This window comes from Pezoporus wallicus, unplaced genomic scaffold (genome assembly GCF_028554395.1).
Source record: "Pezoporus wallicus isolate ANWC-B61680 ecotype Strahan unplaced genomic scaffold, APGP_CSIRO_Pwel_v1 contig_12129, whole genome shotgun sequence".
NCBI lineage: Eukaryota > Metazoa > Chordata > Aves > Psittaciformes > Psittacidae > Pezoporus > Pezoporus wallicus.
The window spans coordinates 602,797-628,409 of record NW_026642642.1 but is presented as its reverse complement, the minus strand read 5'-3'; the positions used below and the strand labels follow the sequence as shown (position 1 = coordinate 628,409).

At 52.5% G+C, this 25,613-nt stretch overlaps 4 protein-coding genes across 4 annotated transcripts; 1 reads left to right on the top strand and 3 right to left on the bottom strand.

The window, feature by feature from the left end:
• Positions 1 to 633: 633 nt before the first annotated feature.
• Positions 634 to 6,807, top strand: LOC130610992 (cyclic AMP-responsive element-binding protein 3-like protein 4). Its single transcript, XM_057431238.1, has 10 exons — positions 634 to 1,063; positions 2,248 to 2,385; positions 2,467 to 2,899; positions 3,113 to 3,225; positions 3,444 to 3,527; positions 4,092 to 4,198; positions 5,723 to 5,788; positions 5,930 to 6,014; positions 6,136 to 6,214; positions 6,674 to 6,807. Exons 2-10 carry the CDS (start codon positions 2,248 to 2,250, stop codon positions 6,805 to 6,807), a joined length of 1,239 nt encoding a protein of 412 aa, XP_057287221.1. The 5' UTR covers positions 634 to 1,063.
• A 3,642-nt stretch (positions 6,808 to 10,449) lies between these two features.
• On the bottom strand, positions 10,450 to 12,154 carry LOC130610995 (avidin-like). The gene is made up of 4 exons (XM_057431240.1): positions 12,012 to 12,154; positions 11,301 to 11,511; positions 11,072 to 11,204; positions 10,450 to 10,632 (listed from the first exon to the last, which is right to left on the bottom strand). The coding sequence occupies exons 1-4, from the start codon at positions 12,144 to 12,146 to the stop codon at positions 10,599 to 10,601; spliced, it is 513 nt and encodes a 170-aa protein (XP_057287223.1). The 5' UTR covers positions 12,147 to 12,154; the 3' UTR covers positions 10,450 to 10,598.
• A 1,877-nt stretch (positions 12,155 to 14,031) lies between these two features.
• On the bottom strand, positions 14,032 to 15,888 carry LOC130610991 (avidin-like). The gene is given in 5 exon segments (XM_057431237.1): positions 14,032 to 14,153; positions 14,385 to 14,505; positions 14,814 to 15,027; positions 15,585 to 15,714; positions 15,716 to 15,888. Coding segments are annotated over 5 exon segments (738 nt in total). The 3' UTR covers positions 14,032 to 14,053.
• A 1,297-nt stretch (positions 15,889 to 17,185) lies between these two features.
• Positions 17,186 to 19,307, bottom strand: LOC130610990 (avidin-like). The gene is made up of 4 exons (XM_057431236.1): positions 19,092 to 19,307; positions 18,079 to 18,286; positions 17,485 to 17,605; positions 17,186 to 17,231 (listed from the first exon to the last, which is right to left on the bottom strand). The coding sequence occupies exons 1-4, from the start codon at positions 19,161 to 19,163 to the stop codon at positions 17,186 to 17,188; spliced, it is 447 nt and encodes a 148-aa protein (XP_057287219.1). The 5' UTR covers positions 19,164 to 19,307.
• Between the last annotated feature and the right edge of the window lie 6,306 nt (positions 19,308 to 25,613).

The window sequence follows — 25,613 nt, the reverse complement described above, 5'->3', positions numbered from 1 at the left end:
AGCAAAGGGGGAACCGCGACAGGCGGCTCCTCGCCGGTCCCTAGGGGGGTGCCCGCGGGACGGCCGGCGGCGGGGCAGGGCAGCCGGGTATGGCAGCGCTGACACCCTGCGGTGGCCGGCGGTACTTCCCCAGTGCCCCGGCTCTCTGACAGGCTGCGCTGTCCGCGCTGTCCGAGCCCTGCGGGCTTGAGGTTGAGCCGCGGTCCAGCCCCGCTGTGAGAGGCTCCTCTGCCTCCTTCGGATGGGTTGTCCGGGTGGGGTAGCGTCTTCTGTTCCCTTCCCCGTACCTTACCCGCTGCCGCCTGCCCCGGTTTTCCGTGCCCGGCGCACGGCTCCTGGACCTAAAGGCAGCAGTTTGTGTGTAGAAGCGATGTGCCCTGGCTCTGTCCGCGTTCTGCCCCATGCCCCTTCCCCTCACTGCTCCGTTTTCTGCTGGCCAAACGCGGCGGTCCCTCATCATCTGCCTGCTCTGCTCCCAGGCAGCTGGCACAGCACCTTTCTTTTTTTTAGGTGGGATTTTTTTTTTTTGGGGGGGGGCTGTTGGTTTGGGTACTTTCTGGGCTGTGATTGCTGGCAGTGAGTAAAAGCTTACGGACGCTGGGGGGGGGGGGGGTATAATGGATGCCCCCCATGGGTGAAAGAGCAGGGCTTTGGTTCAGGCATCATGGTCAAGCAGGCCTGACCTACAGCAGCTCTGTTGTGCAAACCATGAGAACCATGCAAGGCCGCATCTTCTCAGGCACCAAGGAGTCCAGGACACATCTTATCTGGAGATAGCAGCACCAGCGCAAGCTGGGGCTAGACAAAACTAAAACTGACACAGCTGCAAAAACACCAAGTGGGGTTTGACTACAAGTCCATCGCTTTATCCTATAAATACTTTTCGCCTCCCTGTGCCCACTGAAATCTCCCATACAGCAGCGAGCTGCACAGCAGGGATCTCTCCAGGAGCAGACGTCTGCCAAAGTTGCTCCTGGAGACTGAGAGACTCTTCACTCAGCATCTGATACCTACGGCTGAGAGTCCCTTCACACACCATCTGATACCTTGATACTACAGCAAGGTAAGTCATGTTTTGCTTACATTCAGCCTAAAAGTATAGGAGTTTTCTTGCTAAATCTGATCAGTTTTCTGGTGGTGCCTGGTATAAGGAGGAGCAAAAAGAGCAAACAGTGCCCCGAGACTATAGAAATACCAGTGCTAAAATGAACTGTGTAAGTCCGTGTAACAGTGTAATTCTTCACCAAGGAATGCTGGAATATCGCAGCCTAATTTCTTATGAGCTGGCTAATCAAAGTAACTCATCGTGGACCAGGTTTAACAGGGATTTAAGCAACCTGGTCTAGTGGAAGGGGTCCCTGCCCATGGCACTGAGGTCGGAACTGAATGAGCTTTAAGGGTCCCATCCAACCCAAACCAGCCTGTGATTCTATGAATTTATGTGTATCCAGCTATAGCTTAATTGTTTTAAGTGTAGTAAGTAGCAGAACGTTTCACCACTGCCTAAATTGTTGTTTAAACCATCATTTAAATCACTGTCAAAACACGGTTTAATTACCATTCTATGACCGTCTAATCACCATTTATTATCATTTCATTTCCACTCACTGATTATCATTTGATCTTTAATCATTAACAAAACCTTTTTAGTTTATCACATAATTATATTATAATGTAAATTGATATATAATATAAATTGATATAGACTATAAATAGACATAATATAAATCAAGATATAGTATAAATTGATATATAACATAATTAATATATAATATGGTATGGTATGATATGATATAATAGAAATCATATCATATCATAGAATCATAGAATCACAGAATCATAGAATAGTTAGGGTTGGAAAGGACCTTAAGATCAACTAGTTCCAACCCCCCTGCTTATATTTTATTATATTATATTATATTATATTATATTATGGTATTTGGTATTATATTAGATATGATATTAGATATTATATAATATTGTGTAGTATGTTATAATGCTAGCTTCTTTTAATACTTCACCTGTTGCTGTGGCTGGGTCCCAATAACCTGACGGGGAAACCGGTGTTCTGGGACCACCAGGGCTTGCATAATGGCTTTGCTGGGGATGTATTCAAGGTCTTGTTGTTGCTGCAGAGCCCCAGCAGCTGTTGCCATTGCACAGTAGACTCTGCAGGGGCTGAGGGACATCTAGAAGGAGTTCTGGTGTCTCCTCCATGCCAGTGCTCACTTTGGGTGTCCTGCACAGATGTCAAGCCCAGATGAGCTGGCTCTCCTGGCAGATGATGACCTGTTTGAATTCCTCCTGAAAGAAGGTTGTTTTATGCCTGATATCTCAGTGGGGGACAACGTTCTGCTGGAAGACTGGGGGCTGCCAGAGCCTGAGGTGAGCTGTTTGGGAGGAGTTGCTGCTGGGTTGTGATGAAAGATGTTTGTCTCGCTGCTGAGTAAAGCTTTTTCTCCACAGCCTCTGGACAAGGATATGGATGATTTCATCACGTCCATCCTGAACCCCTTTCAAAACGGGGCAGGCATGCGGCAGGATTGTCTACCTGCTGATGGGGATATCGACATTCCAGAAGATCAACTTCAGCTCCTGAGTTTTGTCAATGAATTTGGTTTCAGCGGCTTTTCCTTCAGCGACTTTGCTGGCAATGACTTGGCTGGCAACGACTTGGCTGGCAACAACTTTGCTGGCAACGACTCTGCTGGCAGCGAGATTGCTGGCAGTGAGCTGCCTGGTAGCGAGGTTGCTGCCACAGACCCTGCCAGCGACACCCAGAACTCGGAAGCCCCGCAGGTTGATCACAGCTCTTCCCTCCACTGGGATTGGTCTCTGCTGCAAAGCATAGCATCCGAGCTGGCAGACGTGGGAGAGGAGAATATATCCACTGATGTCGGTAAGTGATGGGCACGGGCACTTTATGTCCTGGCTGCAGGCACAAAAGCAGCCCCACATTGTGGGGTTTAGGGTGGGTGCCAGGAAGCGATGGAGAGCACCACGTGTAGTAGCTTTCGGTTGCCGTAACATTGCAGTTTGATGCTACTTAGAGCTGACCGGTCGGGCACAGCCTCACTGAGGCCCAATGTTGCACTCTCCTTTCCTTCCCCAGACAACTGGCAAAGAGAGGAAGGCACAAGCATGGCCCTTGTACCGACTTCTGGTTTCCCAGTTCCAGCTTCTGTGGATGCCGTACCCCAGGTTGAGCCTGCCATCACTATGCAGGTATGGACTGCCATTCATGTGAGCCCCAGCCTTTACTTCTGCTCACATCTCCTCTTCTCTCCTGGGTTGCTTTCTGTGAGGGGTGTCTCTGAGGAAAGCATGATGCCTCTTTGGTGGAGCTGATCCTGGTTCTGTGTCCTTTCTGCATGTCTTCTCTGCCCCAGCGTATACTCCTTTTACTTTTTATTCTTAGCAGGCATATTCTTGCTGTTTTCTAGGCAAGCTTCCCAGAGCTGGTCCTGACTGAGGAGCAGAAGCAGCTCCTGCTGGCTGAAGATTTCACTTATCTGCCACTGACCCAAGTGAGTCCTTGCTGCTGTGTGTCTCTCCCAAACACACACTTGGACCACTCAAATGCTTCAGCCAGAGCAGGGGTTTGAAAATGCAGGGTGATGTTTCCATGAGAGCACTGCTGCCCAGGTGCTGTGTTGAGGCAGCGTGGGGTAGGCTTTGGTGTTCTTTTCCACCCTTCAAGGCCTTGGGGATGTTCATGTGTACAGCAGCCTCAGCTTTGTTATCAGGTAGATATAAAGAGCAACGAGACCTGGCTGCTGTCTGTCTCCCCACTAACGACTGCTTGCAGGAGGCAGTTATACCACAAGTGCCTCCAATCTATTATATTACTCCCTTGCTTGTGAGCTGTGTGCTTTTCAACTCCCTTAGGTATGCCTTGCTTTTGCTATGCTGGAGAAGCTGCTGTCCACATCAGCAGCCTGTGCTTTGCTGGGGGGGGGGGGGGGGGGTAGAGGGTAAAACCACAAGGGCTGTAGAGGGTAAAACCACAAGGGCTGAGATTTGAGGTGTATGCAGGGTTTATGAGGGTTGTATTGCCAATGTTTGCTCCTAAGGAGAAATGACCCTTGCAGGTTAAAGACCAGCTTGTGAAGAAGGCACGTCGCAAGGTCCGGAACAAGCATTCAACCCAGAATATCTATCGCAGAAAGAAGAGGAACATGAAAAACCTGGAAAACAAGTAGGGGCACACAGTAGTGTCACCCAGCACTGGGGAGACAGATTTCTTTATGGGTACTTTGCAGTACTCAATTGTAGTTGCATAGGATCGTATATTTGTGTTGTGAGAGCAAAGCTCATCCAGTTCTAACTCCCTGCCATGGACACCTCCCACTAGACCAGGTTACCCTCTCCAACCTGGCCTTCAACACTGCAAGGGATAGGGCAGCTGCAGCTTTTCTGGGCACCCTGTGCCAGCACCTCAGCATCCTCATAGTGAATAATTTCTTCTTTATATCTGGTCTAAGCTTCCCCTCTGTCAGTTTAACACCATCCTGCCTTGTCCTGTCCCTACTTACCTTTGAAAAACTTTCATCTCCATCTTTCCTGTAGGCTCCTTTAAGTACTGGAAGCTGCTTTAATATCTCCCCTGAGCTTTCTGTTCTTCAGGCTTAAACAAAATTTCAGTTAAAACTGCGCTCTTAATGTATTATGGGTAGTATAGCACAGACATTACTCTTAGAGTGGCACAGGATTTCTGCAAGCAGAATGAATGTAGTACAATCTATAACCAGTGTAATACAGAACTTATAATACAACTTACAATTTCTAATAGCCTAGATACTAATACAACTTGACTTAGGATTTTTCATCACATGGACCCTCTGTGTATCGGGTCAGATCTTAACATGCAGTTTGCTATATCAATAGAGCAATCATAATCTAGACTCAAAAATTACATAAAGGAATATGAATCACTCCCTCCATCGTGAGGGGAGACATATGGTGGTGGTGGAGGTGCTCCTGACCAAGGGTGTCTTCAGTCTCGCTGCTCAGCACCAGCTTCAGGTTCCCTCTTAGGACCCGTAAGTACTTCGTATTAAGTAGAGTACTTTCTGTGCTGTTACGCTTCCCTGCTCTGTGACAGGGTCATCCACACAGTGGGGATGGCAAGGTGCCAGGGACCATCAAGGCCGGCAGGAAAGGGGAATAAACAGCATTTCACTCAGAATCCTTGTGGTGGGGAGGGAAGGGAATGAGGAATCTGGGGGTTTTGTCTACTTGGTGCACAGGACCTTCAGGGCCCGATAAGGAGGGGAAGTGAACGAATACACAGCCCCCTGGGTCACAGGGAACGGCTGCTCCCCCACTAGTACAAAACAGTCTTAGTTGTGCCGAATACATGGCTGGGGATTGGGAGCAGGGGAACCAGGCACAAGCCGCCATGCTGGGCTGGTGCTGGGGTCTTGCCACCCTAAACACCAAGAGAGGCAGACCCTCTGGGTTCTCAGAGGCTCAGGGCATTGCTTGCTGTGCTCTATTCACGTTGGAGACGGCACAGAGCTTGCTCTGTACAAGCCTGGTGCTAGCCTGACATCGCGGATGTGCACGGCTGGTGTGCCGCTAGGACAGAGCATCCTTAGGGGTTGGTGTGGTGCTTCTGTGCAGGACTGGGCAGGGCTTAGCCCTCCCCAAAGCCGGGTGGGGTGTCACTCTAACTAACAAAGCCTGTTTTCCCTCCGTGCTGTTCATCTTTCCTGCGAAGGGTGGCAGCCTGCATGGCTCAGAACCAGAGCCTGGGGAACATACGGGCGCTGCAGAAGCAGAACAGGTAAGTACTTCTTGTTGGACCCGGCAGATGTGATGGGGAGGGCTGTTCCTTTGGGGTTGTGGCCTGCAAAGGGGGCAATGGGGGAGTGTGCAGCCCTTGGTTTATCTGCTGTGTTAACCTGTGTTACCTCCTGTCCTGCAGGTCACTGTTCGGGCAGTTCAGGGAGCTGCAAGCCTTTGTGAGCCAGCCCTCTAACAGGACTGCCGTGGCTAAAACCTACATGACGGTGAGTGGCTTCAGCCTCAATGTCTGTGAAGGGGCCTCTGCTGCTTGGGAGAGAAGTGTTTACTGCTGTGAGTGATGCCTGTCTGTGCCCTTTGCTGAGGTCTGTGCCCATCTGTTTCCAGGCCATTCTGTCCTTCGGTGTCTTTTTCTCGCAGAGCGCCTGCATGATTGAAAGCATCAAGGCAAATCTGGATCTTGAAGGTGAGTGCCTGGGGGCTGAAACATGGCTCCAGGTGAAGCGCTGCCCTCCTTCCCCATAGACACTCGCAATCCTGGGGAACCTCCACCCCAGCACCCCCCTTGCTGGGGTACTACTATGTTCGGCTCAGCTGTGCACTCTTCCTCAGCCCTGTTGCAGAGGTCTGCCTTGGGGTACAAGAGGTGGTACAAGAGCTAGAGAGATCCAGTCCCCCTTGGATGCTTGTGCCTGGCAGCAGCACAGAATCCTTCCCTGCTTCCCCTGGGAGGAGGCAGCTCTAGTTCTTCTCTTGTGGGCTCTGGGCAGGATGGTGGGAGGCTGGGGATGACAGGCCCAGCATCTGAGGACCCCTCCACTCGGGTTGGGCAACCTCATTTGGTGATGGCAAAAGGGCCATGGTCCACCCAACCCCACTCACAAATCTTCTTTCAACAGAAACTCAATACCTGATGCTCTGGCAGCAGCTGATTTCGAGCTGGTTCCCTCTGAGCCTCCTCAGCAGCACTCCCAGGGCAGCCCATCACAGCCAGAAGTGCCTGTGTTGTGGAAGTGGAAGAGGAAGGTGTGGCCTGATCATGCTGCCCCAGAGGGGTAATCCAGCAGCACCCTGCAGATGTGACTTCTGCCACTTCCTCCTGCTTCTCGGGGTGACCCTGGGCATCCTACCGGAAAGGGATGAGTAGAGCCTCCTTAGTCTCATCAAAGCTGTCAAAGTAGATTCTTCTGAATACTCCCCTGACTGCTGTGAGCTCAGGTTTGCTGGGGAGGAATAGTTCTGACACTTTATGTTTCTATAGCAGAACTCCATATGAGATGATAGAATAGAAAGCTCTTGTCAATTTTGCTGTAGCTGCTGACGTGCCTTGCAGCTCAGGGCACATCCTTGTGGCTTGTAGGGATGGGGTGTGGCATGGAGGGTGAAGGTGGTCAAGTCTGAGGTTGCCATTAGCTAATCTGCACAAGATAGATGGAGTCTATTGTACTGCTGCTTCTTTGCCCAGGTAAAGGTGAATAAACAAAGTCCTGCACTTATTACTGCATGCAGTAGCCACAAACATCTGACCGTTGCCCCTTCCCCTTAGTCCTGTGGTGTTGCCTGATTTGTGAGATAGGGAGCTGCCCTTCAGTGCTCCCACAAAGAGTGATTCTGCCATTGCGACAGGCTCTGCTTGTCGCCTGTTCCTGCTATCTTTGAGCCACAGGCACAGGTGCTGGCCTGGCTAGAGAAGGTAATGTAGAGCCCTTCCCAGGCCATGTGTGCTGTTGCCTTCTGTAGGGGCTGAGCCTTTCCATCTGGCACAGCCCACTCTGTTTATCCTGGACCTCAGGGGGAGGCACATCTCAGAACCTTCATGCGGGGTGCGATGAAGCAGAGCGCAGCAGAGCTGTTTGCTCCCCTGGAGGCTTTCATGGCCGCAGGATGTTCTCAAAGCTGTGTCCTTGTGTGCCCAAGCTTTGCTGTGCTGGCCAAGGATGCAGTGAGCTGTTTCTAGTTGCTCCAAAAGGTTAAACAGAAGCACTTTTGATATGGTGAGCAGTGTGTTGCTTGAAGTGCAGCTTAGTAGTGAACGACAAAAAAAAAAACACTGCTTGTTTTAAATGACTTACTACTGCTTAAATAGGTCTACTGGGCACTTTCTGCATACTTTTAAACTATCATGTAATGGTTAATCGTCTTTCCTACTGTAGAACATTTCATGGAATCATATAGAATATTTTAAATTGTAAGGTTCCTTTAAAGATCATTTAGTTCAATTCCCCAGCTGTAAGCAGGGTGCCTTCCACTAGATCTCTGTAACAGTTAATACTTTCCTTAGTAGTAGCAAGTAAATAAATAGTAATGAAGCATGACCATGTCTCCTTTTGGTGGTTTTGGTGCGGGGTACCACGCTCCGCGGAAGCGAGCAGCTTCCCTGGTCGGAAGCATGAGGAGCCGGTGTCTGCCCCGCTGCTGCTGTTGTAACAGAGCTGCACAATGGCAGGAAGTGGAGCAGAGGCAGGGTAGTGCAACAGCCCCATCCTTTCGGCTGGGGGGCTGTGGGGAGGGCCCTGCTGTGGTGTGGGTGATAAATCAGGGCTGGGCCCTGGGGTTGCTGGGATCAGTGGGTCCATGGGAGGTGGGAGTGGACCGTGAGCTCAGGCTGTGGAGCCTAGTGATGGGTTTGGGTGACGGATGCAGGCAGCACCGTGCTTTTAACCCACCCCATAAGCAAAGAGTGTGTGTGCAAGTGAATGAGATCTAACACTGAAAGCGTGGTCTCTGCCTGCGCAGGAGAAACAGCCAAGGGGTGCCTCTGTCCCCAGGAGGACAGGCAGCAGCACACTTGCATCGGGATCAGGTCTCAGCTCTGCCCTGGCTGGGGCATGCAGCCTGTCACATCCTCAGGGAACTGCTGGACCTCTTTTCCCAGGAGCCATGCACGATGGCAGGAAGCTAGACCTCACTTTTACTTTGCAGTTCAAGGCCAGGGTGTGATGCCACTGATGTCACTTGGAGTCCTCAGCCCGGCACTAAGCGATATTACTCATCCAAAATAAAACACAGTGGTGCTGCCAGCAGAGCAGGGAGCAGCACCGCAGCCCGTGTTTAACCAGGGCGATGGGTCAACGCTGTGCTCCGCAGCAATCTGGCTTGTTGGACAGGTATCAGGATGGGAGAGGGCACTGGGAGAGTGGGCAGGGAGCCAGGCAAGCACAGCAGGCTCCCCATCAAACACAGCCCAGCACACGCTCCTGCTGCCAGGCTCTGCCTGCACCAGCCCTTCCATGCCACAAAGCACTGGGGACACTGCAATGAGAGTTTTGGGGATGGTTGCTCCTTCCATGCTATTTTGCATTGCTCTATGTGCTGTCGTGCTGGTCCCACAACAAGCAGCTCTGAGCCAGTGAGAGGAAGGAAGCTGAGCCCAGGCCTTGTGCTTTGGGTTAAAGGGCAGCAATGATAAAAATGCCCGTAATGAGTTCTTCAGCAGAGGAGGCTCGCACCTTGTTTCCATCAAGCAGAGGAGCAGGAGGAGCCAGGTGTTTCTGCCACCTTCCTCCTTGCTGCACATCCTCCGTGACAGCTTTTTCCCTTGTGTGCTGAAGGGGTCAAAACACATCCTGCTTGCACACACACAGAGTCCGGTGTTACCCTGGTGTTATGGTCCCTGCTTGCCCTCCCTGCCGTGTTCCCTCTATTATTCCCAGTGTTGACTTGTGTCCCATGCGCATTCCTTAAAGTGCCTGCATCAGCACTGAGGGAGCACACCGAAAGACCAGAAATGTGAGGAAAATACTCTGCTCAGCCCTTGGCAAGTCCCCTATGGATGCTGATGAATGGAAACACTCTCTTTTACACTTGGTGACCCCTGAGCTTCAGTAGTGCTTGAAAGCATGAAAGCATGACATTAGATTTGCCTCCTGTTGCTGAGGAGGGTTTGGGCTCTGTGGCTGATACAAAACACCTCCCGATCGCAGCTTTAAAGGAATCATATTTTCCTCCTGTGTTTTTTTTTCTTAATGAATCAGGGGTTCTCAAGTAGAGAAAGAAAGAGGCAGAGATTTCAGTAGAAAACATACCCTCCTTTTCAGGGGAAACCTTAAACCCAGCACCCATCCCGGTTCTAATCATTATCACCAATAGCTGGATACCAACGCAAACAAAAACTAGCAGAAAACTGATAGCCCGATTAAAAGAGCAGCTCAAAATAGAGAGATGGAGCCGCTGCTTGCGTTGCTCAGGGACATGGCCTCGCCCTGAGGTCTCTCCAGGGGCTGGCTTTTGGATCTCTCCCTATCTGCTTGCGCTGGGAACAGGAACCTGCCGGCTCTGCAAAAGCCATTTGCAGCCTCCCCGTGCATTCAGGCACCCGAGGAACTTCCTCTGCTCCACTCTGCCTGGATCCTGCCCTGCAGCCCTGGGGTACGCTGCCCATAGCATTCCACAGTGGTTATCCTGCTCCTGCTGCCTACCCACAGCCCAGCTTGTCCTGCACCCCTGGGAGCATTTAGGAGGGACCCCGAGGGACAAGATATCTGCAGCACAGCATCACACTTGCAGGCACAGCAGCACCAGGGAGGGGACACAAGGTAGCCCTTATCCCCATGGAGACTGCTGCATGCAGCTGCGGCTTCACGTGGGTGCAAAAGTAAGGCAAACCCTGTGGGTTAGAGAACAGGCAGAAACCAGAGCCAAGCCCTGTTGTCCCCGCAGAAACCCTTTATTGTGTACCTGCTGCACAGCCTTCACGCTGTGCTGAACTTGCCTGGGAAAGCAGGAACATGTGGGCTGAGAGCTGCTGAAATACAGCACCACAGAGGAGGCAGAGCCTGGCTGGGGGTAGAGCTGTGTCCTTGCAGTTCAAGGCCTCCTGGGCTTGCTTGCTGCTGCTTCTCTGCTTGCTGTTATCTTATTCGAGTGAAAATGATGGTGCCAATCCTGCAGGAACCCCAGATCACTGTGGTTGACCCCAATGGGGTTACCTATGCTGTGGTGGAGGGTACAGAGGGAGAAGCAAACGGGGGGTACTGTGTTCCCTGCTGGGTGCTGACTGGGATGCCTTGGGCTCCAGCACCCTTTAGCAGAGGCTGCTGTGGGTGCTGGCATTGTGTCCTCCTCTCTGCCTGCTGGACACTGTGGTAGGAGAGGCTTGAGGGGGTCTGGTTGAGGCCAGAACCCATTCTGGGGCCACCCACCCTGGGTACACTAGGATGCAGGGGCTGGCCACATCACAGGGATGCTCCTTAGCCCCTCATCACTGGTGGCAAACCAATTTCACCATCCCAGTCCTGCCATGCCTCGTCCCATGGGATTTCTCCCTTCTCCAGTCCAGTGCAGGAAAGCATGCACAGTGGTGGCCATGGGAACCAGTGCTCACCGTGTGGCTTTCCAGTCTTCTGCAGGGCTGTTGGATGCCTCTCGCAGGAGCCATAGGGCATGCAGGGTCTCCTCCCCATTGGTGCCCACATAGCACTGGCCCAGGAATACACTCATCTGGGTTGTGTCCAAGTCTGGAAGGGTCCGAGGAGGTGTGATTTGGGGTGGCAAGGCATGAAGCCACCCCCAAATGTGTCACCACTGCAAGGTGATGCCCCCCTCCTGCTTACCTTGATGCTGCCAGTGCACAGTGAAGGAGAAGATGGGCTGCAGGACCAGCCCCACATCCTGCTGGGACCCCTTCAGAGGTGAGGAGAGGATTTCGGAGTTGCCAGCAGCAGGTCCTGGCAGGTAGGAACCAGAGAAGCTACCGTCCTTGCCAACGGTGAACACAACCATCCTGCAGCCCGCATCACTGCGCCACGACCCGGAAAGGAGGCACTGCAAGGCCAGTCAGGGGATGGGGCACCCTGCTCCTGCCCCAACACCCTGGTCCTGCCTGGGGATGCTCCATGGACACTGTGTGAAGCTGGTGGCACTGGAATTGCCACATCAGCTTGAGCATCGTGCCCGCGGCAGTGACTGCCTCCAGCACAACCGTTGCCCTGGGCTCTTTGCTGCTGCTACCCAAGGGTGAGCAGGTCCTCCCCATGATAAAGCAGAGGGTGCACTGCTTTCCCAGCATGTTTGACAGGAAAACAGGGTTTCTCTAGAATATGTTCCTGTTTGCCTGTCTCTGAACGGATTCTCACAGTAAGGAGCATCCTTGCAGGAGAGGTCCCTCCCTCCCAAGCCTCTCCACAGCTTCCCTCAGTGCCCCACAGTGCTGCTCCCACCAGCTCGGGGCATCCCATCCCCTGCTCCCTGCTGAGCATCCCAGCCCCAGCAGCACACTTTGGGGTCAAACAGTGCCACATCCCCATCACCACCCATCCCCGTACCTTCCTCTCCGCAGGGGTGATGCAGGCCACCAAGCCCAGGGTGAGGACCAGGGCGAAGGCACCGCTCCCCATGACTGCAGGACTGGGAAGCACAGCTTCCTCCTGGCCCTTTATAGGTCTGTAACCAGAGCCCATGAGCAGTGGGCTGGCAGTGGCAGGGTGCCGGGGACAGGATAGATGAGGTGAGGAGGTCTGTGTGACCTGGGCAGTGCTGGAGGAATGCAGGGATGAGCACGGCTGTGCAGGAAGATGAGGAATAGGCTCTTTTAAAAGCACTTTACGGCGGCCTCGGAAGCATCAAACACCCATTCCCAGTGCACACAGGCTGGAATTATTGCCTGTTTAAACATGGAACTGCTCCCTGCTTGGTGTCACCCACCCTAGTGCTGAACATCTCTGGTAGAGGCAAGCTGCACAGGAGGGAAGGCTTACCCTGCCATCTGCTTTAGCAGCCACCACATCTCCACAGCATCTTCTGAGTTTCAGATGTTAATTTAGCTGGTTTGGCTTTTACAAGTGTTTAAGGAAGGAGTAACCACAAAGGCACACTGGGGTCCAAGCAAGCGTGTTTGCTGAAGACGTGTAGCATGCAAACCAGCACCTCTTCCTTATATCTGCTCCTCTTAGGGGCTTTGTAAGTACACAACACAGCATGGACTGACCCTGCTTTCATGAGCTGCTTCTCTGCTTGCTGCAGTGCCTGAAGCAGGCAGGGGGCTGCAGGCAACTGGGAAGTAAGGTGGGATTCAGCTGCATAAACACATGTTCCTCCCAGGACAGCAGCGTTTGGGGCCCTGGAGAGCAGCAGGGCTGTGGTGTGTGAACATCCACTCTGTTTACAGACCTGAACTCACAGCTTATCACAGCGGCTAGAGAAATCCTCCCTGCCCCAGGGGATCTGTTGCTGTTCCCTGGATGCCACGCTCCATCCTTTCAGCCTGACACCCTGCCTTTCTTCACTGTTTGGAAGGGACAAACTGCCCTGCTTGAGGTGCCAGGGAGGTGGCAGCCACCGCCCCATGTCATAGCAGCATGCTGGGGCTAGGCCAGGCTCTATGGGCTGTGCAAATAGTGTGCTGGCATCGCTGGGGCTGGGTTATATTTGTAACGCTTCTGTAGGAGGCTTCATCTTCACCCATGGACCTGCCAAAAACAGTGGATGGAAAGAGCTGACTAAGCTTGGCAGCCATCCACAGAAACAGATAGAGTGGCACTGACGAAATGCAGCAGCAGAGACAGGTAAAATCTATGATTGTAACCCAGGGGAATGATGAGATATGTGGGATATGATCAATGCGATGCAATGCAATGGGATGGGATGCGATGCAGTGCAATGGGATAGGATATGATGCAGTGCAATGGAATGGGATGCGATGCAGTGCAATGGGATGGGATATGATGCAGTGCAATGGGATGGGATGCGATGCAGTGTGACAGGATGGGATGCAATGCAATGGGATGAGATGCTATGCAATGCAATGAGATGCAATACGATGCAATCCAATAGGATGCGATGTGATACAATACAATGAAATGCAATGGGATATGATGGAATGATGGGATGGGAGCTTTAACTGTGCACATTTTACTTCAGGTGCTGTGCAGCATGAAGAAAACACACTACTGACATCTCACATTTACTGATACCATTACCTCAACCACCCAACCACACAGTGTAGAGTCCTGGCACTGGAAAAGTGTCTGGTAGGAATGGATATGAAGGCACCACAAGGAAGCTGTCTGGATTCAGGATGATGATGACACCTCTGCGATCAGCAGGCAGGAAGGGAGTAATGGTGCAAGGTGGAAGTTTGGGTTAAGATGAGGTAGGAAATGGTCCCAAAGGGCTGGATGGGGGGATGAGGGAGGGATGCAGATGTCGCTGGGAAAGGGCAGTGGTGTTGCGGAGACAGAAGCTGCCTCAGAGGGGGAGTGAGGGCGGTCTTCAGAGACAGACAACCACAGCTGACGTGACTTTAAGGTTTATTTTGATGCAAGAGGCTGGTTTTGCTTGCCTTTGGGGGGCTGCAGCCAGAGCACAGTCATGGGGTGGGTGAAGATGTGTCCTCACAGGATGGGAATGAGCTAGGCAGGTTCTTTCCTCTCGGGGTGCGTTTGCGTGTGAAGACATTTCTGCCCACCCTATGGGAAGCAGAGACCATGGACACCCCCCCTCAGAGCTGCCAGTGCCAGTAGGTGACAGGGGTGTCCCTGTAGGGGTGCCCCTGGACTGGGCAAACCCCTTGCCAGGAGGTATCGACATCGCCACTGCAAACCCACACTGAGGGGTTCACAGGGGTCTTCCTTCCACAGGGATGCTCCTCCTCAGGGCTACTGGGGAGGGCTCCTGTGTCCCCCGCGTCCTCCCATTACCTGGTGGCTTTCCAGTCCTCCTCGAGGGACCCGACAGCTTCACGCAGCAGCCACATGGTGCTCAGTGTCTCCTTTCCACCCGAGTCCACAAAGCACTGCCCAGCGAAGGTGGTGGTGGCATCTGGGGGAGGATTGGTGTGGTCAGTGGGGATGGCACCCATGCCTGCTGTGTGCATCCCCCTCCCTGTGTTCTGATGGCCTTGCACCCCCAAACCGTACCACTGGGACCTGCCCTTCCCTAGCAGCTCCCTTGGATAAGGCAGGCTCCTCAGCACTGCATCCTCTGTGTCCTAATGGGGTCTGGGATGCTGCGTGAGAAAGGGCTGCCGCTGCCTCTCTCTGTTTAGCTGCACCAAAACATCACCCAGCAGAGAGCTGCATGGCTCCCGGTACCCCTGTGGTGCCATCTCCAGGTATCCCAGCACTTACTGGAGAACTTGTCCCAGCGCACGGTGAAGGCGAAGGTGGGCCATCCTCCCTCACCAGGTTGCTGCTGGGCACCCTTCAATGGGGAGGTATGGGCACAGCCACCAGCGAGCGTGACCCGTGTGAGGTATTTGCCCTGGAAGTCCCCGTTGTCTCTCAGTGCTGAAATCTCCATCAGCGAGTCCTGCTCGTTCCTCCACAGTCCGCTGAGCTGGCACTAAGGGGACACAGCCACAAGCCCTCTGTGCATGGTGCATAGGGGTCCCCATCCCTCCCATTGCCCCATGGATGGAGCTGCAAGCCCTGATGCAAGTGTGATTGTGGGGCATGGCTCTACCTGTCCCCAGTTTGGGGATATGCTACCTTAGCTGGCTGCTAAGTGAATGGTGCAGCAAGGCCAGCACATCTCAGTCTATTAGCATGCGTGGTATGACCAGATATGGGCTCTACAGGAAAGGATGCTCTATGCACTGCACCTCTGGGCAGTAGGAAGGGATGCCCTGTGCATGGTGCCCTGGACACATATCCCATAGGAAGGAATGCTCCATGCATGATGCTTCTGAGCACAGACCCCATGGGAGGGAATGCTCTGTGCAAGACGCCTTGTGAGAGCGAAGCTGAGTGGGTGACCTAGAGATACCCTGCCCATTGCCTAGACTGGGCACTTGCAAAGTTCTCCTGCTTGTCCCAGCCTAAAACGGCATTGAAGAGAGAATCCTTGGCTGCCCACACTGAATCCCATTGCCACATCACCACCATTCCCCATCCCCATACCTTCTTCTCTGCAGGGGAGACGAACGGCACCAGGGCCACTGCGAGGACCAATATGAAAGTGCTGCTCTCCATGGATGCAGGGCTGGGAAGTGCACAGCACGGCTGCCCTGACCAAGCCCTGCACCCTGATCCCTTTATAGGGCTGTAACCAGAGCCCCACTGGCACCGGACCAGCAGCCATGGGACAGTGGCCTGGTGTCAGGGTGCCCAGGACAGGTGAGGCGAGGAGGTCTGCGTGACCCAGGCAGTGCTGGAGGAACATGAATCTGAGCATGGGTTTGTGCAGAGGCGAGGGCACAGGCATGGTTTGCACATCCACTGTCCAAGAGGCTTTGCCAACCCATTCCTTGCTCTGTGATGGAGCCCTCCAGGTGGGCACAGCCCAGCAGTCTCCTGCTGCCACCATCCCAGTGCTCCCATTCAAACACAGTGATGCAGCAATCGCAGCCTGGACAGATTTCCCCTGCTGCACTGAAGGGTGGTGTGTGTGTGTGCCTGCAGGGTTCATCCTCTCACAATCCTCCCCTGTGCTGCAAGTTTCTGCTGCTCACTCTAAGCTGTTTTCTCTGCCACTGTTTCTAAGCTACAGCAGAGCCAGGGCGCAGGAAGGGCAGCAGGACAGGGCTCCCTGGGAGCCATGGAGGGGAAGCTCGGAGCTACCCGAGGAGCTGCTCCATCCTCCCAGGAAGATGGTCTGTGCTAAGCAAGGAGAGAGGCAGAGGAGCAGAGCAGGGAATGCATCCTGAGCAGGGGGCTGGCAGGAGTGATGACCATGCAGACACAGCAGAGGGGGCAGGAACAGTGGGTCAACAAGCTCCCCATCCTGGAGTTCAGGAGAGGAGACTATGGCCTCTTCAGGGATCAGCTTGGTAGAGTACCATGGGATAGAGCAGGGAAGAGGAGCCCAAGAAAGCTGGTTAGCATTCAAGGATCACCTCCTCCAAGCTCAGAAGCGATTGTCCCAAAAAAGGGAAGTCAGGCAAGAGCAACAAGAAGCCTGTGTGGAAGAACAATTTGCTCCTGGATGAACTCCAGCACCAAAAGGAAGCCTGGTGGGTGAAGTGGCCAGGCTGCTCTCCTGAGAACCCACTGATGTTATGGAGCAATTCCTCCTGGAACCTGTGCAAACGCACATGGAAAAGGAGGGAGTGGTTGGTGACAGTCATCATGGCTTCACTAAGGGCAAATCATGCCTGACAAGTTTGTTGGCCTCTACATCAGGGTTACAGCATCAGTGGATAAGGGAAGAGCAGTTGATGTCATCTACCGGGACTTGTGCAAGGCATCTGACAATGTCCCACTCAACATCCCTATCTCTAAACTAGAGACAAATCGGCTTGAGGAATGGGCCATTTGGGCAAGGAATTTGCTGATGATTACACTCAAAGTGTTGTGGTCAATGCTTGATGTGGAGACGAGTGATGAGTGGCTCTCCTCAGGGGTTGGTTTTGGGACCAGTGCTCTTTAACATCTTTGTCAGTGACATGGACAAGAGACAGTGGGTGCTTGCAACAAAACTTTATTGGGAGATACAAATGGGGGACCAGGGACACAGGCACCCCAGGGCTGCAGACAGCTCAGGAACCCCCATGCTGCCTCCCTCACTCTTTCTGCACGCTCGGGCGGGTGAAGTTGTTGGTGCCGACCCTGTAGGACACAGAAGGAGGAGAGGTAAGGGTGGGAACTGCAGCCTTGCACAGGACAACTGCACCCTCACAGTGCCAATGCCCACCCAGTCCCATCTCCCCCAACAGTGGCTGCAGCGTGGTGGGATCCAAGGGCAGGCTGTGGCCGAGCACCATCCTCAGTCACCACCAGCAGCTCTGGGGGCACTGAGCACCATGGTATAGCAGAGCCCCAGACCCCTAGGGATGCGCAGGGGACCAGGGCATGGTCTCACATGGTGGCTTTCCAGTCGTCCTTGATGCTGTACTCATGCGACCGCAGGAGCCACATCGTCTTCAAGACCTCCTTTCCTTTCTCATCCACAAAGCACTGGCCCGTGAACACAGTGACAGAGTCTGCAGGGATGGGGCAGGAGGTGAAGGGGAGCATGGATGAGGTGGCGGGTCAGTGCCCTGCACCCTGTCCCAGCACAGGGGCAGGAGACCTGGGCTGTCCCTGCCCTCTTCAGACAGAGGTAATGGGGAGAGCAGGCAGGAGGGGTCTCGAGTAGAGTTGGGCACACAGCAACCCCGCAGAGCATCCTCTGCACCCTGAGACTGGGAGGTGACACCAGCCAAAGGGCTCCAGAGTAAAGGATGCGGAAGCATCAGGGACAGCACAGGGGATGTGAGAGCACGGGGGACACCGCAGGGGAAAGCAGGGGATCATCAGGGACACTGCTGTGAGGGCAGAAGAGCATCATGGACATCGCAAATGAGGAAAGGACGTATCTGGGGTATCACAAGACGAGCAGCAGGATGTGGGGAGATCACAGTGGAGGGTAGGTGAGATCTGGGGACACAACAGGGAAGATGGGAAGGAGAAGTACCTGCACCGTTCCAGTTGACGGTGAAGCCAAATACGGGCTGGGTCTGCTTTGTGCAGTTCTGGGACCCCCAAAGCAGTGATTCCTTGATAGCCCTCCCACTTCTTGACACAGCCGTGAAGTAGGAGCCGTTGAAGTTACATTCTTTGCTCATGGGGTTGATGGTCATGTTGGAACCCAGGTCATTGGTCCAGTTCCCAGTCAGCACGCACTGGGCTGGAGTGGGCTGTGGCAGACAGGTGAGTGGACGTTTGCCTTAGACATTTTTCGGTGCATGAGATGCCAGCTTTGTTGCTCGTATTGCAAACTTTGCAAGAGACTCCTTGTCTCTGCCGGGTGTTATAACACCTATAACAGTAGGTGTTACAGCCACAAGCTCCAGTTGACGGTTCCAACAGCTAATTGCACATGTGTAGGATGCCAGATCATTGACCTTGGAGAGGTCTCATTGGATGCAACCCCTGAAATACTTCCCCAGAAACCACCGCTCACGTTGAGCTTGCACAGACACAGACCACAGCCACCATTGCATCGTACAGAAATGAAAAGGCATCCTCTCAGGAGCTTAAAACCCAAATCAATGAATGCTCAGGTGGGACCCTCTCCACCAAGACACCCAGGGTGAAGAGGACCAAGGGGATGCCACTGGATCATGGTGGTGATCATCTCTTCTGTTTTATCTCCTTCTCCTCTCTTCCTCTCTTTCTTTAAATTCAACAGTGACAAGATCTAAGTGAAAACTCACGGCACGGAACATGGTTATCCAGTTAAAGTAATCCCAATTGAGCTGCTGCATCTAACCATGTGCCTTCTATTTTGTAGTAGTATAGCATTAAAATGGTTGGTTGGTGTCATTCACCTTAATTCAGTCCCCGGGTATCACGAACTTGCTCGTTGGTCCCAAGGGGAAGGAGGCCATCCTAAATGACTCCTCTTGGGTAGCAACAGGGACCCATCACCCGTGCTGCAGCGCAGCCTCTGCCCACCCTGCCCCTGCATCCCAGCCCTGCCATTACCTTTCTTGTGGAGAGGACCGGGGCCACCATGGCCAGGCTGAGCACCAGGAGGAAGGGGGTTGCGTGCACCATCTCTGCAGCAGCTGGCAGCAGTTGTACTTGGGGGTGTTCTCCTCACAGAGCTCTGCTCATGTGCCTGCTTCTCCCCTATTTATTGCTGCCGGGGCTGCGGTGGCAGCATCAGCGGTGGTGTTGTGCAATCTGGGTGTTCCCAAATTTGTACCTCCTGGTCACAGGAGATGGTAGGCAAATATTCCCATCTGAAACAGTGCTCCCTTGCTCACACTTCCTTGGAACCTCATGGGGAGGGCTTGGCCCCTGCAGCTCAGTGCTCACCTCCCGGATGTCCCTTGTGCCACCCGAATTAATCCCTCTTGTAAACACAGAAAGGCTTCTCTGGAAGATACGTAGATAAGTAAATTTGCTTATCCCCATGGGAGAGGATGCCCTGTGCATGGTGCCCCCATGCGCAGACCTCATGGGAGGCAACGCCACAAGCACGGTGCTTGGAAGCTGGGCAAGGTACAGCTCCACGGCAAAGCCCTGTTGATTCCTCCCAAGGCATCCCTAAATGCGCAGTGCTGCACTGAGGGTGTGCAGGTGGCCAGGAGTCTTCAGGCTGCATGGCTTTTGCATGGGCACAAGGCACAGACACCTCCTCCAAGATGTCTCTCCAACCTGTGTACATGCTGCTGCAGGGGAAGAAGGAGCTGGAACCTGGATGCGCCCAGGGCACAGAGGGCCTCTCTCGTCCCTGTCCAACACAGGAATAAGTGTCTGCTTTGGGAGTTCTCCACAGTCACATCTGGGCTGGGCTTGAATATGCCCAAAGAACCACTCTCCTCCTTGCCGGGGAGCAGGATCTGCATTGCTCATGTACACATTCCTCTTTGTTTTTACTTAAAAAATTGGCTTGGCTGCACCCAGCTCTGCCCCATCTGCTGCTGGGCAGGACCTGCCTGGACAAGAGTGAGAAGCGGGGACTGGGAGGTGCCTATTGGGTATAGAGGGGCACAGGGGACACCAAAGGAAGTTGGTGGACCTTCAGTGACACCACAGGAAGGGCTGGGGATGTCTGAGGTCACCACAGCAAGGGCTGGAGATGCCTGGGAACACCACAGGAAGGGCAGGGGGCTCTGGGGACAGCACAGTGGAGCTCTGAGGACACACCAAGGCAGGTGGGGAAGGAGAAGCACCTGAAAAGCTCCAGTTGACGGTGAAGTCAAAGGTGTCCTTGTTTGTGTGGTGCTGGGACCCCTGCAGCGGTGACACTTTGATCTCGTTGCCAGTGGCCGTCACAGCTGTGTGGTAGGAGGCGAGGAATTCACCCTTCTCATTCACGGCCATGAAAAGCATCTGTGGGTATGTCGGTGATAAAAGGAAGACTGGGGAAAATGTGGGCCCTCTCCCAGTGGAAAGGGGAGACCTGGTTACCCAGGACATGGAGAAGGCCGAGGTACTCAGTGACCTGTTTGCCTCAGTCTGCACTGGCAAGAGCTCCAGCCAGACTGCCCCAGTCACAGAAAGCAAAGGCAGGGACAAGGAGAATGAGGAACCCCTGCTGTAGGAAAAGATCAAGTTTGAGACCTTCTAAAGGAGCTGGAGGTTCACAAGTCCATGGGACTTGATGAGATGCACCCATGGGCCTGAGGGAACTGGTGGGTGAAGTGGCCAGGCTGCTCTCCATCATGTCTGAGAAGTGTGGCAGCCCAGTGAGGTTTCACTGGCTGGAAAGGGGGAAACCTAACATCCGTTTATAAAAAGGGACACAAGGAAGACCTGGGGAACTACAGGTCAGTCAGCCTCCTGAGAGCCCACTGACGTTATGGAGCAATTCCTCCTGGAATCTGTGCAAACACACATGGAAAAGGGGGAAGTGGTTGGTGACAGTCATCATGGCTTCACTAACTGCAAATCATGCCTGACAAGTCTGAGGGCCTCAACAGGTTAGAGCATTAGTTGATAAGGGAAGACCAGTTGATGTCATCTACCTGGACTTGTGCAAAGCATTTGATAAGGTTCCACACAAGGTCCTTGTCTCTAAAGAGGAGAGGCATGGGTTTGATGGACAGGCCACTTGGTGGATAAGTAATTGGCTGGATGATTGCTCACAGAGTTGTGGTCAACAGCTCAATATCTTAGTGGAGACCACTGATGACTTCTTCATAGTTTTGGGACCAGCGCTGTTTGACATCTCTGTGGGAGATGTGGACAGTGGGACTGAGTACAACCTCAGTAATTTGCAGATTTGCTGATGACACCAAGCTGTGCGGTAAAGTTGACACACTGGAAGGAAGAGATGCCATGCAGAAGGACCTTGACATGCTAGAGAGGTGGGTCAATGCCAACCTCACAAAGCTGACCAAGACCAAGTGCAAGGTCCTGCACCTGGGCTGTGTCAATCCGAAGCACAAATTCAGTCTGGGCAGAAACTGGAACTCTATGCTGGACTTCATCAAAAGAAGCATGGCCAGCAGGTTAAGCAAGGTGATTCTCCTCCTCTACTCCTCAATGTTGGAGATCCTACCTGCAGTACTGCATTCAGCTCTGGGGGCCACAACACCAGAAGGACATGTTCAGCAATGCCACCTTGCTGGAACACCTCAGTACTGCTGCACAGCCTCTGTGGAGCCCTGTCCTGGCAAAATGTTGACATGTATCATTGAATAATAGAATACTAGCTTAGAAGGGATCATCTGGTCCACCCTTTCTTGGCAAAAGCACACTCTAATTAAGATGTCCCAGCACCCTATCCAGCTGAATCTTAAAGTGTCCAACTTTGGGGAATCCACCACTTCCCTGGGGAGGTTATTCCAATGGCTGATTGTTCTCATTGTGAAGAATTTTCCTCTTTTGTCTGACTGGAATCTCCCTAGGAGTAACTTGTGCCCATCCACCCCTCATCCTTTCCACGTGACTCCTTGTAAAGAGGAAGTTTTCATCCTCTTTGTAGCCACCCTTTATATACTGGACCATGGTGGTAAGGTCTGCCCTAAGCTTTCTTTTCTCAAGGTTGAACAAGGCCAGCTCTCTCAGCCTTTCCTCACAAACTGCACAATCCTTTGCTCATCTTTGTGGCCTTTCTGTGGACCCTCTCCAGCCTGTGTTGTATAGCAGGGACCGAAACTGAGCACAGTAATCCAGGTGTGGCCTCACAAGCACTGAGTAGAGTGGGATAATGACTTCTTTGTCTCCACTGATGCTGTCTTTGTTGATGTAATCCAGCATCCTCTTGTCTTACTTTGCTGCAGCTGCACACTCTTCACTCATAGTGAGCTTGCTGTCAACGAGGACCTTCAGGTCCCTTTCGACAGAGCTGCTCCCCAGATGGGCAGACCCCAGGCTGTGCTGCAGTCTTGCATCATGTTATCCAGAACCTTACACTCGTCCTTGTTGAGCTTCACAAAGGTCTTGTTAGCTCACTTTTCCAGCCTGTACAGGTCTTCCTGCAAGGTGGTTCTCCCTTCCATAGTGTCTACTTCCCCACTTAGTTTAATATCATTGGCAAATGCGGCCGGGGCACGCTTGATCCCACCTTCCAGACCACTTGTGAAAATGTTGGGCCCAATATCAATCCCTGGGGACCCCACTAGTGCCAGGTCACCAGCTAGAACGGGAGCTGTTCACCACCCCCCTCTGGGTGAGGCCGGTCAGCCTGTTCCCCACCCAGCACACAGACCGCTCATCCAGACAGTAACGCATCAGTTTCTCCTGTTTAACAACGGGCTAGTGTTTCCCTTCTATTTCTGACTGTTGTTTACGTACCTGAAGAACCATTTCTTACAGTTTTTGACAGCTCTGGACAATTTAATAGAATCACAGAATCTGCCGGGTTGGAAAAGACCTTTAAGGTCATCAAGTCCAACCATTACCCCAGGTTGCCAAGACCACCACTAACCCATGTCATTGAGGGTCTCATCTACATGGTTTCTGAACCCTTCCAGGGACGGTGACTCCAGCACTGCCCTGGGCAGCCCGTTCCAATGCCTGAGCACCCTTTTGGGGAAGAGACTTTTTCTTGATATTCAGACTAAATCTCCCCTGGAGCAGCTTGAGGCCATTCCCTCTTCTGCTGTCACTTGTTACTTGGGAGAAGAGATCAACCCCACCTCACTACATTCCCTTTCAGGCAGTTGTAGAGAGTGATAAGGTCCCCCCTGAGCCTTCTCTTCTCCAGACTAAATCCCCCAGTTCCCTCAGCTGTTCCTCATCACTTGTGCTCCAGGCCCTTCACCAGCTCCTTTGCCCTTCTCTGGCCCCACTCCAGCACCTCAACGTCTGTCTTGTAGTGAGGGGCCCAGAACTGAACACAGGATTCGAGGTGCAGCCTCACCAGTGCCCAGTGCAGGGGGATGATCACTGTCCTGGCCCTGCTGCCACACTATTGCTGGTACAGGCCAGGATGCTGTTGGCTTCTTGGCTGCCTGGGCACAAGCTGCTCATGTTCAGCTCCATCAATCAGGTCCTTTTCCATGAGCACCTTTCCAGCCACTCTTCCCCAAGCCTGGAGCGTTGCATGGGGTTGTTGTGCCCCAAGTACAAGGCCCAGCACTTTGTCTTGTTGAACCTCAACCCATTGGCCCCAGCCCATGTATCCAGCCTGTCCAGACCCCTCTGCAGAGCCTTCCTATCCTTCAGCAGATCAACACTCCCACCCAGCTTGGTGTCATCTGCAAACTTACTGAGGGTGCACTCCAACCCCTCATCCAGATCATCAATGAAGATATAAAACAACACTGAGCCCTGAGGGACACCACAAGTGATCGGTTGCTAGCTAGATGTTACACCATTTACCGCTATTCTTTGGGCTTGGCCATCCAGACAGTTTATAACCCAGTGAAGAATCCTCCTATCCAGGCCATGAACAGCCGACTTCTCCATGGGAATACTGTGGGAGACAGTTTCAAATGCTTTACTTAAGTCCAAATGCATAATGTCCACAGCCTTTCCTCCTCAGCCAGGTGGGTCACCTTGTCATAGAATGAGATCAGGTTGGTCAAGCAGGACCTGCCCTTCATGATCCTGTGCTGACTGGGCCTGATCCCATTTTCCTGCATATACTGTGTGATGTCACTTAGGATCATCTGCTTCACTCAATGCTCTGACCTGCCCACTAGACCAAGACTGCTGATGGATGATGGAGAGTGGCTTAGCAAGCTTCTCTGCCATGTTCTTCAGAACTCTTGGGTGCAACCTATCCGGCCCCATAGACTTGTGTTCATCTAAGTGGAGCAGGAGGTCACTGACAATTTCTTCCTGGATTATGGGGTCTTCAATCAGTTCCCCATCTGGGTCATCCAATTCAGGGGACTGAGTATCCTGAGAATGGCTGGTGTAACTATAAAGAGGCAAAGGTGGCAAAGGTGGCATTGAGTGGCATTGAGTACCTCAGCCATTTCCTCATGCTCGGTCACTGGATTTCCCCTAGTATCCAATATAGGATGGAGATTCTTCTTGGCCCTCGTTTTATTGCTAATATGTTTGTAAAAATATTTTTATTGTCTTTTATAGCTGTGGCCAGATTAAGCTCCAGCTGTGCCTTCGCCTTTCTAACTTTCTCCCTACATAACCTAAAAATATTCTTGTACTCCTCATGGGGAGACAGTGCTCAGCCACATCCAAAACTCCACAATATAGTGATCGCTGCCAACCAAGATACTAGAAAGCAGGTTTGCTAGGTTTGTGAGTAGCAGCAGGTCCAGCAGTGCCTCATTCCTGGTTGGAACATGTAACATTTCTATGAGGAAACAGTCGTCTATACTGTCCAGGAATGTGATGGATGACATGCTGGCTTCTCTATTGTTCTTCCACTAATTGTCTGGGTAGGCGAAATCACCCATAAGAAGCAGGTTCTGTTGACCTGAAGCTTGCTTCAGTGACTCAAATATTGCTTTGTTTGCCTTAGTGCCTTGGTTTGAATGTCAGTAGCAGACGCCTACTGTAAAATCCCCCTTGGAGATGACCCCTCTGATCTTGACAAAGAGGCATTCAGTAGGGCTTCCACAGTCTCCGTCATTGACTTCTATACATCCAAGGTTCTCCTTAACAGGACTTAGGTTTTCCTGAATAGGGTGGGACTCCTTCTCTTCTTTTAACCTGCAAGTCTTTATGAATCAGCCTATAGCCATCCACCACAGTGGTCCTGCCATGTGAGTTGTGTCACGATGTCTCAGTTATTCCTGTGATATCAAAGCTTTCTGACTGTGCACAGAGCTCCAGGTCCTCCTGTTTGTTCCCCACATTGCACACATTGCTGTACATACACTTGAAATAGTTGGTATCCCACTTCCCAACTTGGAAGGCAGCTAAGGAACATTTGTCACTGCGCTGGTTGGCCTGACTTACTCCCCAGTTGGCTGCAACAGTGTTTTGGCACTTTGGACCCTGCTCCAAAGTCCTTCAGTTTAAAGCCCATCTTAGCAAGTTGGCCAGCCTGTTGTCAAAGGTTCTGTATAGGTGAACCCCATCCCTCCCTAACAGGCTCTAATTGTTGAATCATTCTGTTGGCATGAAGGCAATAAT